Source organism: Perissodus microlepis, chromosome 11, assembly GCF_051167445.1.
Source record: "Perissodus microlepis isolate ML-2025 ecotype Zambia chromosome 11, ASM5116744v1, whole genome shotgun sequence".
Lineage (NCBI taxonomy): Eukaryota > Metazoa > Chordata > Actinopteri > Cichliformes > Cichlidae > Perissodus > Perissodus microlepis.
Window position 1 is genome coordinate 25,079,238 of NC_140471.1, and position 16,166 is coordinate 25,095,403.

Genomic DNA, 16,166 nt, shown 5'->3' on the forward strand with positions numbered 1-16,166 from the left:
ATCTCATATACGAGCATACTTTGTATGTGTGGATGTTAATGTTTTTCTCTTCATGTCCATTTACATGCTATTCATTACAGCCTTCCTCAGATAACAAGGGAGTTGCAAGTTTCTACGTTTGCTTGAGGCTCCCTGTCAAGCTTAATGGAAGAGTAATTGCCAAAAACCATACACTGATTGCTAAAATGTAAAAACACACAGCTGGGAAATAATGAACAGAAAGTTTTGGAAACACCGGGTTAATCTTGTGTTTAATAACTGCATTATTTTTATCTAAAACATTGATGAAGTGCCATGGTACTTGGTCTTTGACCCAGTGTTTCGAGTTTGTTTTTCTTTGTCCTTAGTTAAGAGTAGTCTTATTTAAGATTTCCTGTGTTTTCCCAGACTAATTCCTCTCTCCTTATTTATTTCATGTGTTTTTAAGCTCCCGGATTTCCTCAGTTCTTGGTTGGTTTTACTTCTGTCTCCCATGCTCTGCTTTAGTCCTGCTGCCAAACAGATGCATATTACATAAAGAAAACAAAGGCTAACACAATGGACAGCTGAAACTAAAATAAAGCTTCACTTTCTGTTTTGGACCTTGTTAGAAATTCCAGAATTTTGTGTCACTATGGCAATTTCTGACATAAATCAGAATCAGAATCAGAATCAGAATCGTGTTTATTGGCCAAGTATATGTGCAGACACATACAGGGAATTTGGTTCCGGTAGATGGTGGCTCTCAAGCATAGCAATGTAAAACACACACACACACACACACACACACACACACACACACACACACACACACACACACACACACACACACGTGTCTATATATACACATTACACATACATACACAAAGCTGTGTAACCAACTATAAATAACGAATCTAAACTTATATACATAAAATACAGAAATGAATGAGGTGGAATGAATATTACAAAATGTACATAAGGTGCAGCTGCAGTCTGGCAGTGGGAGCAGTGTGACAGGTCAACTGTTAAGAAGGGAGATGGCGAGGGGAAAGAAACTGTTCCTGTGTCGGGTGGTCCTGGTCTGCAGGTTTCTGTACCGTCTGCCAGAGGGCAGCAGATCAAAAAGTCTGTGTCCAGGGTGTGAGGGGTCTGTGATGATTTTCCCTGCCCGATTCCTGGTTCTTGAGAGGTACAGATCCTGGATAGAGGGCAGGGGGGTGCCGATGATGAATTACATGAATGAATTACATGAATGACAAATAACAAATATTAATAATTGGCAATGAAGTGGCAATTTTGAGAAGAAGTTAAAGTGTTTATAAGCTTTAAGCTACCAATCTGCGAGTGGGGTGTGTCTGTGTTAGGGGTTTCCTATGGGGAGATTTCAGCGAACTGGCTTCACTTTTTCATATACAGCTTCTGAGGCACTGATGTATTTTTGTTTGTTCTGTTTTTGTCTCCACAGTATATGGACATGGCACAGCTGCATGTGGATACTGGCGGAATCTTAAAGGAGTCGGATGACTATTGGGAATATGGCAGGAACAACACCCGTGATTATGATTACGATGCAGCAAATACAGTGAATAACACTACAGTGTTTACATTGTTTAACAGCACAGTGGATAATGTTCCTGTGGAAAGAGGCAGTGAGGCAGTGTGGGTCCCTGCTCTGTATGCTGTAGTGTTTTTTGTTGGAATCCTGGGAAATACTATTCTCCTGAGAGTTCTGGTTCAAAAAAGGAGACTGTGGAGCATATCAGACACCTTTATTCTCCACCTGAGTTTTGTGGATGTCCTCCTCCTATTGATGCTGCCCTTCTGGGCTGCACAGATGACTCAGCTTTGTGACTGGTTCTTTGGGACTTTCAGCCATATGTTTGGGGTTGTTTTCAAGGTAAGAACCAGATGTTGTGTGAAACAGAGACTGAAAGTGAAAACAAGACATTTTCAGTGAAGCTGTGAGAAAGCTGAACAGAGTCATTGTATTCAACAGTATGACAGTGACATCCACTGAGTATGAACAGAGTCATTGTACTCAATACAGTGAGTATTTAACATTTTCAAAGAGAACAAGCTTAGAACAGCAGTTTAGAGTAGGACAGAAGTGAAAGGGAAGAAATAAAGTGTAATTTTTATAGATGTTAGAGGTTTGTGTCTTACACTAAGCTTTCTCTATCTTCTTCTAGCTCAACTACTACTGTGGTATCTTTCTGCTGCTTTGCATCAGTCTTCAAAACTACCTCTCTGTCATCCATGACATCCAGTTATATTCCCACGGGAGGTGCTGGTTAGTTCATATCAGCTGCCTGTTAGTCTGGCTTATCTCTGTCCTCCTCACTGCACCTGACTGGATTTTCCTGGTGGGTAAAAATAATTACACAGAAGATAATACTTGTGTTAATATCTACCCTCAATCTGGAACTGACTGGCAGTTGTGGTCACGCCTGCTCCACCACATATTTGGCTTGGTGCTACCTGGACTCGTGTTGATGATCTTTTGCTCACATATGCTACAGCGGCAGTGCAGCTGTAATGGCCTCCAATCCAGAGAAATGGACTTCGGGATCCTCCTAACGAGTCACATGAAAGTTCTGAAAGTTCACTAAAAACCCTTCTCATGGTCACCTCTGCGTTAGGCTGCCTTCACGCCAGCCTGAGGCCTCTGCTGTATCTCGGCCTGTGTGGAAACTTCAGGCAACACTTACTGGCCATGCTGAGATGTAGTAAAACTGAACCAAAAGGCTCACTCTGGGATCTTGGTGTAGGCCAGAGACAGCAGCCTGATCACAGTCAGGTTCAGCAGAAAGAGCTGGAACAGATGACGGATGCAGAGAATCCATTAGCTTAGTGAAGATGAACAGACAGAAATACCCTCTTGTGACTCAGATGTGAGCAAAATATTGTTACACTCCTGACTATGGATTGACAATTAATGAATTAACACTTTAATGGCCACACCAAGAAAAACCATTGAAACTGTTTTTCTTTGTAGTTTTTATTCCTTTGACCAAGAATAACAATAATCCAAACTAAATTTAAATAGACGCCTCTCCCAAACGGTTACCTCTAATCAACATAATCGATGTAACACATACTCACCCTATCTATGTTTTCATCTTCTTTTACTTTTCCTTTCAGCTCGGTCGCCAGAGCAGATTATCTGCTTTCATTTTCACCTATCCTCAGCATCCATCACTGTCACACCAACCCTCTTCATCGTGTCTTTCACTATATCCGTAAATCTCTTCTGTGGATTGCTCCTGATTGGCATCTCCACATTCAGCATCCTTTGTCCACTATATCTCCAATCTCTCCTCTGCATATGTCCAAAGCATGCCAGCCATGTCTCTCTAACTTTGTCTACAAAATGTTGAACCTGAGCCATCTCTCTGATGTACTCATTTCTAGTCTTGTTCACTCGAATGAAAATCGGAACATCTCCAGCTCCTGTCCTTTAGTCAGTGCTGCCGAGTAGCCTTCAGACTGAAAGTAAAATCACCATAAAGGAACATTTTGACTTATTTAATTGTTAATTTGTTATTTTAATTTTATTTTTGCTTTTAAGATTTTTGCTTAAAATGTGTGTTTATGTCTAAAACATTTTTTATAATGTTCCACGTGTTCTTTATACAGCTAAAACTTTTACATCAGCAAAAGTGCCATTTATTATTCCCTCATCAACAATATACAGTATTTCCAAACTATGTACATTATTTTCCACCAATTATCCATATAGTTGATAGTAATTTTTTTAAGAGTTGGTTTTAAATGTGTCAATTTTAAGAAGTGTTTGAACATGCTAAATGAACTGTGTAAATCTCTGTAGATTGTAAATTTCAATTTTAAAAGGTGTAGTGCTTTGTGGATAGTTTAAAAAAAAAAAAACTCTTTAAGAAATTTTGTGAGGAAAAAACTGCAATGAATTTAATTATTTAATTAATTAGCAAAAGTGTATTTATCTCTTAAAATTGAAAGTAAAAATCCTCATTTAAGAGTGCTTTGGGATCCACATCGTCTGGAAATCCTGCTATTTCCAAAAGCAGCAAGGATATCTACACATCAACAAACTCGGTGTAATACACTTGAGTCCCTGAATAAAACAGTTGTAGTTGTATACCAGTCTTATTTAAAGGACTGCTTTTATTCAGTCACAGTTCTGTGTAACAGAAGGCATTACAACATTAAAACATTCAATTTTGTACCAGTCACTAGGAAACTGTTACTTACTCTGTACTCTACTCTAACTTTGTACTGTCCACTTTCTGCTGTAGCAAAACAAATTTCCCACACGTGGGACTAATAAAGGTTATCTTATCTTATCTTACTCTCATACTGATCAGTTGGCCAAACAATAATCAAGCCTGAAAGTTACAGTGTCTTGAAAAAGTATTCATACTCTTTGAACTTTTCCACATTTTCTCACATTACAATCACAAACCAAAATGTATTTTATTCAGATTTTATCTAATAGACCAACATAAAGTGGTGCAAAATTGTGAAGTGGGAGTAAAATGATACATGGTGTTAAACATTTTTTACAAATTTGAAACACGTGGCATGTATTTGTATTCAGTCCCCTGAATCAATACTTTATCAAACCACCTTTTGCTGCAATTACAGCTGCAAGTCTTTTCAGGTATGTCTCTACAGACTATATTTTTTGCTCATTCCTTTTTTCCAAAATAGCTTCAGTTCGGTCAGACTGGATGGAGAGCCTCTGTTAACGGCAATTTTCTAGTCTCACCAGAGATTCACAATAGTAATTACATCTGGACCCCTGTTTGAGTCATAATCCTTTTGCAGCCTTGAACAGGTTGAACATCATGTGGCTGCCACCACCATGTTTGATGGTGGGGATGGGGTGCAGTGTTAGTTTTCCACCACACAGCATTTTGCAAGTAGGCATGTCAAGCCTGTCAGTTTAGGTGGATGAGCATGCCTTGGTAGTTTGCAGTTGTGCCACACTCTTTCCATTTTCAGATGAGGCATTAAACATTGCTTTGTGAGATGTTCAGAGTTTGGGAAATGTTTCTATAACCTATCCCTGCTTTAAACCTTTTCATAACTTCATCCCCGTCCTGTCTGGTGCATTCCTTAATCTTCATGATGCTTTTTGTTCACTGATGATCACCAACAAATCTCTGAGACCTTCACAGAACACCTGTATTTAAAGTGAGATTAAAGTTCCTACACTCTTTTCATTGATTACAAAACTCCTGAAGGCAAGGATTTTATTAAGCAGTAACAGCATAATGGGGATATGAATACTTTTTTATACCACTGCTTAGTCACCATTTGTTCTGCTTTCCTTGTTTTTACTTTTTGTTCTTAAATGTTTGTGCTGTTGATGTTGTTGTAGGATGTTTTTAATTATGTTTGTTTACATTCTTTGCCAGGTTTGAGTTTTAGGCTTTATGTTTTATCTTTATGCATGTAATAATAAGGCTCTCTTTTTTCAAATCTAAGCATTTTTTCACTGCAAAGATAATTGAAGACTAATTTTTCTGTCAAAAGAAGAAAATTGAGCAAACCAGTAGACAGGCTTCAAGTTGCAACTGAAACCTGGAGACCAGTAGACCTCATCAACGAAATTTACCGGCTGTAAGATGTTTTAAATGGCTTGTTTCTAAAGCTCTTTGCGCATCTTTAACAACAAGTAAAGTAATTTAATTAAATAATTTTGGTCCTGTGGGTGTATTGTAATATTGGACACAGACTTTCTGATTATAATTAAAAATATTACTCTGGTCTCGGTGTGTCCCTAAAAAGCCTGAAGAAAGTGTACAAGAGAAGGCCTAAAAAAACCTAAAAAAAAAATCAAAATCAAATGAATTTTATCCATGGAATTATATTTGTCATGATTTTTTTTTTTTTTTACGCCAGTGAAATTATTTCTGTTCTCGGCCGCAATTTAATTCCTCACGTGTAACTCAGTTTCCACAGTACCCTGAAGTGGCCATTAAAGTGACCAATCACATTAGGACCCCGTCCTCCTTTGGGCTTCGCGTCCAGACAGTCAAAAGTTGTTTTTTCGCGAAAGCAGGATTTCTCGCAGAGAGCTACGCGCGAAAGCATAAAACTGGCGTAGCGCATGCAAATTTATTTATATTTATTTATTTAGGACAGTGCATGTTAATGAACGTAAATGTAAAAAAAAAAAAAAAAATTACATGAATGTAAACATGCCAGATTATAGCCAAAGGCTAATTTCCATCTGTCCAAATCTTTCCAAATCAGACAGTCTCCCATGCGCAATGGCTTCTTTCTGCACGTGGCTGCTGAGTACTAAACGTTAAATTTACACGCAAGGGATTTAATTGCACCCGTGAAATGAAATTATTTGCTTGGTTTATTTGTTATGGGATAAATATAATTCCATAGAAGGTCTGGAGAGAGAAACAACAGTGAATATTTACAGCCACCTGTAACATATATTTATCATATTGGTACATCAAACAGCTAGACAAATGATACGTGATATGGGAGAAAATCCACAATGGATATCCATTATATAATGTATTTTGTTGTTTTACTGTAGCTTTGTGTCAACATATAGTGTTGTGGAAAAGTCTTGAACCACGTCTCATTTCCTATATTTTGCTGCCAGGGAGCAACAGAATTGTGTTTTTTGAAATGTTCTTATCTCTTAGTTCTCGCATTTTGCACTATATTTCTCTTTGTATCGATCAAAGTTTGTCTTTGAAACTTTTTTCAAAGGAATGCATTTTTTTTTTAAATTCAATTAATCCACATTTGACAATTTTGATTAAAATTCAATTCCTCAACGGGTGAAGTCAAGTGACTGTTAAAACGACTGTGCCCTTGCCCTGCATCCCATCTCACAAAGTCATGTTGTCAACAGCTCCCTCTAGTGTTAGAAGCTCTTTATGTGCGGTTTTGACAGTTTTTTTTTGCCCTGCATTCTACGTCAACCCAGGCAAAGCGAGAAACATCCGACCAGTACTGATCCTTTAACACTGGTTTACTTGGAGTTGAAGCGGTAGGACATACTGAGGTCCTGCTTTTAGTATCATCGGTCCACACGCACAGAAAGCTTCTCAAACTCTGCAGCTGAAGCTCTTTATGTGAAGTAAGTGCATTTGTTTGCATATATCATCCCTCCTACAATATGTCTTTTAACATTATGAACATTTTACTGGCAGCCATGGAAGTTACTGATAATTCTGTCTACTTTCCGTTTGCAATAACTGTGTGCGCAAGCTTAGCTGGTTTTGTAGAAGCTTTATTTTAACAACGGTAAAAAGGAAAGCTGGGAGGCAGTTTTATAGATTAAAAATGTCTGTGTGTGTGTGTGTGTGTTTGTGTGTGTGTGTGTGTGTGTGTGTGTGTGTGTGTGTGTGTGTGTGTGTGTGAGAGAGAGAGTGTGAGAGAGTGAGTGACTAAGGAGAACTGTACTTTCCGTCTATGTCAGCCACACAATTGCTAAATCACAACATGTGAGTTGTTGTATGTTTTGCATTCACTATAAGCTGGGCTTACCAAAGGGAAACGGAGTACTGTACTTTCCTTTTATGTCCACTCCACGATTGCTACATCACACCATATGAGTTGTGATGTGTTTGTGTATGTATTATAAAGGCTCATCTGGGCTTCCCAAAGGGAAATGTCAGGGAACTGACTTCACTTTTACCCAGAGAGAAAGAAAGAGAGAGGAATCTATTCTGACATAAAGCTTCTGAGGCACTGCAGCACTTTTGTCTTCTCTCTGTGTTTCAACACTTGTGTTTTGACTTTTTGTTTTGGTTCAACAGAACATGAATATGAGTACAGATGATCTGGATGTGTACAGTGGAATTGACTATGACCCTAACATCACCTATGACTATCCAGGGGATGAGTCTTTTGTGAAAAGAGGCAGTGAGGCAGTGTGGGTCCCTGCTCTGTATGCTGTAGTGTTTTTTGTTGGAATCCTGGGAAATATTATTCTCCTGACAGTTCTGGTTCAAAAGAGAAGACTGTGGAGCCTATCGGACACCTTTATTCTCCACCTGAGTATCGCGGACATCCTCCTCCTGTTAATGCTGCCCTTCTGGGCTGCACAGACAAGTCAGCTTTGTGACTGGTTTTGGGGGATTTTCAGCCGGGTCTTTTGGGTCGTTTTCAAGGTAAGGACTAGATGTTGTATGGAACAGATAGAGACTGAAAGTGAAAGTAATACATTTTCTGTGAAGCTGTGAGAAAGTTGTTTTGGCTTGGATTATATTTGGCTGCACTCTGTCATTTCCTGCTGTTTGCAGATTCTTGGCAGAACATGCAGAACACAGTCATTATACTCAACAGGATGACACGTGACATCCTCTGAGTACTTAAAACGTGTTTAAGATGAGAACAAGACTAGATACAGAGGTTTAGAGTAGGACAGAAGTGAAAGTGAAGAAGTTGAGTGTAATTTTTATAAATGTTAGAGGTTTGTGTCTTACACTAAAAGTTCTTCCTGTCTTCTTCTAGCTCAACTACTACTGTGGGATCTTTCTGCTGGTTTGCATCAGTCTTCAAAACTATCTGTCATCCATCCGTGGCATCCAGTTATATTCCCACGGGAGGCACTGGTTAGTTCACATCAGCTGCCTGTCAGTCTGGCTTATCTCTGTCCTCCTCACTGCACCTGACTGTTTTTTCCTGGTGGGTAAAAATAATTACACAGAAGATAATACTTGTGTTTACATCTACCCTCAATCTGGAACTGACCGGCAGTTGTGGTCACGTCTACTCCACCACATATTTGGCTTGGTGCTACCTGCATTCATGCTGATGATCTTCTCACATATGCTATGGCGGCAGTGCAGCTCTAATGGGGCCCGAATGCAGAGAAATATCACCGTCATCCTGTCTCTGGTGGTCGTATTCTGTCTGTGTTGGATGCCGTACAACTTCATACTTGTTTTGGACACTCTCCAGAACAGATTTCAGAAACATCCTAACAATTCACATGAAAGTTCTGAAAGTTCACTAAAAACCCTTCTCATGGTCACCTCTGCGTTAGGCTGCCTTCACGCCAGCCTGAGGCCTCTGCTGTATCTCGGCCTGTGTGGAAACTTCAGGCAACACTTACTGGCCATGCTGAGATGTAATAAAACTGAACCAGAAGGCTCACTCTGGGATCTTGGTGTAGGCCAGAGACAGCAGCCTGACCACAGTCAGGATCAACAGCAAGAGCTGAAACAGATGACGGTTGTAGAGAATCCGTTAGCTCATTGAAGATGAAAAGAGAAACATGCTCTCTTCTGACTCAGATGTAAGCAGCATGTTGTTTAACTCCTGAGAGGATGTGAATTCAATCTCATGTCAAGGCATTGAGGACTTTATTCTGTGTGACTGACAAGTAGATATTTATCTACAAAAACTACTTTCACATTTCACTATAATGCTAAGGTTTTGGAGATCCATCATGGTGACTCATACTAATCCAAAAGCACAAAATGTAGATCTTTCTTATTATTTTAAATAAAAATATATAGTTTTTTTTTTATCAATAGTGAAATATCTGTGCTGTTAGTGAACTGATTTCAACACATTTATCATTAAGCTAATGCTGTAATCATTGAAAGTTGATATACTGCAAACTGTTATCTGTGATAGTATTACTGACTTCTTACATTAAACAACACATAAACACTTTTTGTAACTTTATTGCCATAAACATAGTTTCATGTTTCTTTTTATGTCATTGGTGGGCAACTCCAGGCGTCGAGGGCCGGTGTCCTGCAGGTTTTAGATATCATCCAGGGTCAACACACCTAAAATTAATGATTAGTTCATTACCAGGCCTGTGGAGAATTTAGCCATTTAAATCAGCTGTGTTGGATCAAGTACACATCTTAAACCTGCAGGACACCGGCCCCTCGAGGCCTGGAGTTGCCCATCCCCATGCTCTGTTTTGACTCTGCTTGAAACGGTGAAGATGTCAATTACTTTTTATTCAGCAACATTATTTATTTACATTATTTTTTTGCACCCAAACACACACAAATACTTTGGAACAGCCTTTTAACTAAAAGTAAACTTAGCATTTAAAAACATATTTACTCATTTAAATGTTCATTTTACATTTTTATCAGATTTTTTTTTTTGCTGAATTTTGTTCAAGATGTGTGTTTTATATTTAAAACTGCATTGTTTTTATGATGTTACAGATGTGTCAACAAACATTTTTCACTTTTTTCAAACTGCTAAATTTGTTAATACAGTTCATCAGAATTTAACAATTAAAAAATCACTAACATGCACCATAAACACTTTTTAGATCAGCATCAATGCTTTTTCAATAAGGAGAGATCACTTGTAAGGATTAAGCATGATTTATTGAGATGGAGAAAATAATGTATTTGGTGATTAGAGTCCAATGACTCATCATGGCAGAACCGAATCCCAGTGATTGAGTTTTTAACAGGATCCCCTCAGAGTCTAGACACTGGTGGAGGTGGTGAAGATGAAAACTGAGGGTTGAGTAGAGCTCTGGCTAAGGTGTCTGAGGTGTAGCTGGGGAGGAGGTGAGTTGCATAAAAGAGAGTCTGAAAGGGAGAATGATGGAGTGGACAGATTTAAACCAAAGCAAAGGCTGATTGGCTCAAAGAAGGCGAGTGCGAAGATGATTGGACTAGAATAATGATGTCACTTGTGAGATTAGCAGAGTGGGAAAGCAGTAGACACACCCAGGAAAGCAGGCAAGTGTGTGATTACAGATCTTCTGTATTGAATTTACACATAAGCTTTATTACTACAGCCCTAATGGTGGTCTTCATTATCACCAGCAATACACAGCATTTCCAGAATACATGCATTGTTATTATGCCACAAATTAAATAGAAAAGCTTTTACAGCTTTCAGCCCTGCAGCCTGTGTTTTTCAATTTCCATATTCATAAAAAACCCTAAATATCTCTGGGAGATGAATAAAATAGAACTGTGCATATGTGCTTATTTACTACGCTGAGAGCTAAGGAGAAAAAACTGATCATGGTTAAAATACAGAATTCAGCTATTTGGTGAATAGACTTTGACCCAGGATGAGTGAATACAGATCTTCGTTATTGAACTTGCACCCCCCCCCAAACAGATATTGTTTTGTTGCTTCAAGGCAACACTGTGCAACAAGGGTAGTAAAATGCCAAGTTATTCTATAATAAGTTGTATTAGTACAACAAGGATGAACAAATAAATAAACAACAAATAGACAATAGACAACAATAAAACACCAAAATACATCCAACATTTGACCCTAACCCCATGCACGTGCGCACACACACACGCGCACACACACACACACACACACACACATGTTGTGTTTCCATCACTTTTGGGGACATTACATTAACTTACATTAATTTCCTGGAGACTTATCCTGACTCTACCCATGACAAGTCCCTGCCTGAACCTTACCCTAACCCTGACTCAAGCCTTCACCCTAAAATTGAATGATTTACCTTGCAATTTGTCCCTATAAAGTAGGCGAGACCTCACAATATGAGTGTGTAAACAAATTTGTGTCCCCACAACAATAAGTAATACATGACCACACACACTGACACCCACACAGCAATATTGGTATGGCAGGGATCAGGCCCACACAATGTGCTTACACATGGCCCACATACCGCAATGAATAACGGCCCTTTGGTGGCCCAGATCAGGTTTGCCAGAGGTAATCCACACATGGGCCAGCACAGGACGACCAGGGTGTCTGAAACTGGCCTTGTGCTGGCCCATGTGTGGGCCACCTTTGGCAAACTAGGTCTGGGCCACCAAAGGGCCGTTATTCATTGCGGTATGTGGGCCATCTGTAGGTGGTGTGCAGCCACGGGCAAGTTGTAGACACACTGCTGGCCCTGTGCTGGCCCAGAACGGTTTCAGCTCTGGCCCCAGATGTCAGCATAATGTGTACCTTAATCAAGCCATGCAATAACAACATGTGCCAGAACATGCAAAACAGTGCAAAAGTAACATGCCGAAACTCTGTTCAGACAGTGAATGGACTGATTTTCTACTCTCCCAGATTACTCAAAGTGCCGGCTTGATACCAGATCCTGGCCAGACCTGTTTGCTATGTGGGCACTAACACACACACACAGACAGTTACTTTACCAACTGACCCCTGAGCTCCTAAGTGTCCCTCAAACCTCATTCAGGGATCCACTCCTCTACTTCACTGTCACTCCCTGAAAGCTCACTGTCCTCACTTTCTGAGGACAGAAAGTGCACATTCCCTTGGTTTCCTTGCATAAAAAGTTGTTACATCCATGTCCTGTAATTATGAGTAGATTGTAAAGTAAAAAACATTGACTATGATCATATAAATGCACACAAACACATCTCTACACACATATCCAAATGCATTATATTGCCTGAAAAAAATTGGGCTAACTGCGCAGTGTTGCCTTGAGGCAACGAATGAAAATGAACAGTTTTACAGTATAAATAAATTTTAAAAAAGTAGAACAAACAATCAAATATGCTTCTTAACATATTCATGCACATACAAGTATTTTTTAATATACATTTATTTCACTATAAACATGTAAAATAGTGATCTTTATCTTGCCTCCTAATGGAGATGTCTCTCATGTAGTGCAGCTTGCAGAAAGGGGCCCTGCCCCCCCCCCCAAAAAAAAAAAATCAAAGTCACACCACCTTCAACTCATCATTTTATTGGAAAGAGATGTGCCTGGTAGCATTGTTTGAAAAAAAAAAAGTTGTTTTTCTTTTGAAGGGCCACCGTAAGGCATGAAAATGTGGTTTGTTGCCTCAGGGCAACGCTATGCAGTAGAGGGTTAACTGAACTCACCTAGGTCTCCAAATAACACAAGTGGAGGTGTACATCTGCACTTGAGACGTTCAAAGGACGTCAGTCACTTAGAATTACAGCAAACCCCAATTTGTACTTTTTCTTCATCAGTTTCTACTCTGGATTTTGTTATATGTTTTTAATTATGTTTGTTTGTACATATTTTTACAAGTTTGAGTTTTAGGTTTGATGTCTTTGATGTGTATTATCAAGTTATTTTTTGTAAGTTTTAGGTTGTTTTCAACAAAAAGGTGAATGAAAGCTAATTCATCTGCCATCATTCCTCCAAATAAAGTAAATCAAACAAACTAGAGGCTTCAAACGGGACCTGAATCATGGAGTACACAGAGGAATTTACCAACTGTTCTGTGTTTTTTCAACTGTTGTGCACTGTTTTTATAGCTGTTTCCAATGCAATAGTTTTATCAGCAAGTGAGTCCAATTTCATAGAATGATCACCAAAGATTCCTTTAATTAGTCTGTTGGCCGTGTGGGTGTACTTTAATGCTGCAAACAGACTTGATTGTGCTAGGTTTATGTTACACTGCTAATAAATGCAGTGTAACATACAAAAATCAAAGTAGCCACTTCTTCTTTCAGGTTATATAACACAAAAAATATACAAACATACTTTGGATGTGCTGATGTTTTTGGCTTCGTGTCCATTCATGTCCGTTTTGTAGACTTGATAAGATTTGTTTGATATCAAGGGAGGGGGGGGGGGGGGGGGGGGGTCAGATTGACCAGAACACAGAGACCTGGGAATGCTCAGGAGCCGATACCGGAATTCCACACCCACGAAGGCATACAGAATCAGATTTTGTGACTGAACAAGCTTTGTTGCTTGAGTCAAAATGAAATGTTTCCAGCGTGTGATGTTGTACAGCGTCCAACAGAGGGAGAAAACCACAACGGCTGCCATAATAATCTTAAAAGCTTTCTGCTTTTTAAATCCCTGGGCACCACGCCACAGCTGATCCATGCTGCAGGAGTAACAGAAGATCATGATGGCTGAAGAAAGCATTAAGACCACTATTTCATAAATCAATGTGATTCAAGCTTCCAAGAATCTACTGCCTGTTGGCCAAACTTGGGATAGCTGTGAACACACTCTTTTCTACCTCGTCTTTCATCCAACACATCTTCTAAAAAATCCAGTCAGAGAGAGGAAGAAGCATCGACTGGCCTGAATGACCCAAGGCTTCTTTGGAAATACATCTGGGTAGTGTGGATGATGGACAGGTAGCAGTCCAGACTGTTTCAAACCAGGAAACTCATAATAGAGGCTGATCTAAATGTACCAAGAAATAAACGCGACCTCTGCTAAATGATACAGGTACAGATCCAGGCACTTTCAAAGCATCTTCACTCCAGCACAATACTTACTGTAAAAATTGTTCCAATGACATGTTTCCTATTGCTACCCTACAAGTTTACTCCAGGAAACCCTCACACAGTACAGTATGCAGATGACAAGGTCATTTACCATAAAATGTCATTGACAGAAAAACACAATTATTCATTTCACTAATAAAATGTAGGAAAAAGCAGTAAGGTGTTGTTAGTGAATGGCATCTATTTTGCTGTTGTCTACTTGGGGGGAGGGGCAGCATCGGTGACAGAGATGCCATCAGGATCAAGAAACTAATCTGCAAGGCCGCAGTCATCATTGGTCTGAAATTGGAGGTGTTTGGAGTGAGGGACACGAGGTCACTGAACAAACTGCCCTCCATCATGGACAACCCATCACAACAGCTCCACTCCTCACTTCTGAGGCAGCAGAGCTCCTTCCCCCTCAGACTGATTCAACCTCGCTGCCATAAAGAACTCTACAGGAAATCATTCCTACCGTTCTCTATGAAGCTGTTAATAACTCTTCGTTCTGTGACACGTGATCACACCTGCCAGGCACAAAAGCCCAAACATATTTTATATTTTACTTTCATTCAGCTGTTCTTCTTATATTTACTGTATAAATATTTTTTATTAATGAAATTTGCACTTCACTCTTACACAATGTCAGTCTTACCTTCACTGTTTTTTACTAACTTAATTTTTACTGTTCTTTGGTTTTTATCTCTGTTGTAAATGTATTAATTCCTACTCTATCTCACAGTATAAGCCTGTTACCAAGAGGCACTTTTCTATAACTGTGTTGTTTATTTCTTGTGAATTGTAGACAGTACTATTTTTTACTTTTTATCATGTTGCTGTAACACAGCAAATTCCCGTGTGGGATCAAAACAATATCTGTCTGTCTGTCTGTGCAAATAAAAAAACATTATTTAAGTTGAAAACTGAGCTCACTTGCAGGTGTGACAATAAATCCCAGGTGTTGTTGAATTCTTTATTATAGATAATTGCATGTGTTGCCATAGTGTAGTGGTTACCAATTTACCTGACATTCAAAAGATTCCCATTTTTTTGTCTGTCCCCAGCCTGTATGGGACAGGTGCATCAGGAAGTGCATTTAGAATTTTAATAAAATAAATAAACCAAACAAAACTGCCATATCAAATATACAGATGCACTTGTCGTGATGACCCTTAAGGAAATAAGAGAGTGTGTGAAAGTACCGTCTATATTATAGAAAATTTCACTGACACATACACTGTAAAATTTCATTAGTTCCCAGAACTTAAAAAACTATGCAAACTCGTTGCCTCAAAAAATTTGAGTAAAAGTTACTTAAGATGACTAAGTTAGGGCAACTAATTGGTTTTGAGCAGTTTGGCGCTGAGACGGTGTGGGTATAATGATGGAAAGAGAAACCTTTTAGTCAAGAGTGACTCATGACTAAGCCACTGCAACACAGCTGCACGCTTACTTGAAGCATCCTGTCAAGTGAAACGAAGGATTAACTGTCAAGATTAAAAAAAAAAAAAAAAACCGTAACCGTCAAAAACAATACAATGATTGCTAAATGTGAAAACACAGACTTGGAGGTAACCATGCATGAATCAGCAAATACGGGAAACTGTAACGTCTTTCTGCCTCACATAGTTCATGAAAGAAATGATTCAAACTCCAAAGAGCAGTTAATAGAAGAAGTAACAATCCAGAAAGGTTTAAAAAGACCTGGTTTATTCCGTTTAATAACATCGTAATTTGTATGGAAAATATTTATTTAAAAAAAATCTGCATGTAGTTGTTGTTACGATATTGCTTCAGGGAGCAGACATGACAGTCTTTTAGGTTTTGCCATCACTTTTTATTATGCGCTCAACACCACCCTCCTGTGGCTTACACATGAACTGCACCTTAAACAACAACTTCACGCATATCATGACAGTTGTCAGGTCTAAAATATCTGACTTAAAAGTGTTTTAAATTAAATAAAAATACTTTGAAGTACATCAAAAAATTCCAGGGACATTATGATGACTACCTAATAATTCCTG

At 38.9% G+C, this 16,166-nt stretch overlaps 1 protein-coding gene and 1 pseudogene across 1 annotated transcript; both read left to right on the forward strand.

The window, feature by feature from the left end:
* Nucleotides 1-1,435: 1,435 nt before the first annotated feature.
* On the forward strand, nt 1,436-2,812 carry LOC146377983 (C-X-C chemokine receptor type 3-like; annotated as a pseudogene).
* Nucleotides 2,813-6,905: 4,093 nt separating this feature from the next.
* On the forward strand, nt 6,906-13,421 carry LOC146377984 (C-X-C chemokine receptor type 3-like). The gene is made up of 3 exons (XM_084944859.1): nt 6,906-7,054; nt 7,737-8,090; nt 8,434-13,421. Exons 2-3 carry the CDS (start codon nt 7,740-7,742, stop codon nt 9,181-9,183), a joined length of 1,101 nt encoding a protein of 366 aa, XP_084800985.1. The 5' UTR covers nt 6,906-7,054; nt 7,737-7,739; the 3' UTR covers nt 9,184-13,421.
* Nucleotides 13,422-16,166: the final 2,745 nt, after the last annotated feature.

What these genes read in the sequence shown, in the direction of transcription:
- LOC146377984 (XM_084944859.1), top strand. Translation starts at nt 7,740, where the DNA reads ATGAATATGAGTACAGATGATCTGGATGTGTACAGTGGAATTGACTAT. An exon ending in TCTTTTGGGTCGTTTTCAAG is followed by an intron (nt 8,091 to 8,433) that starts GTAAGGACTAGA and finishes GTCTTCTTCTAG; the next exon opens with CTCAACTACTACTGTGGGAT.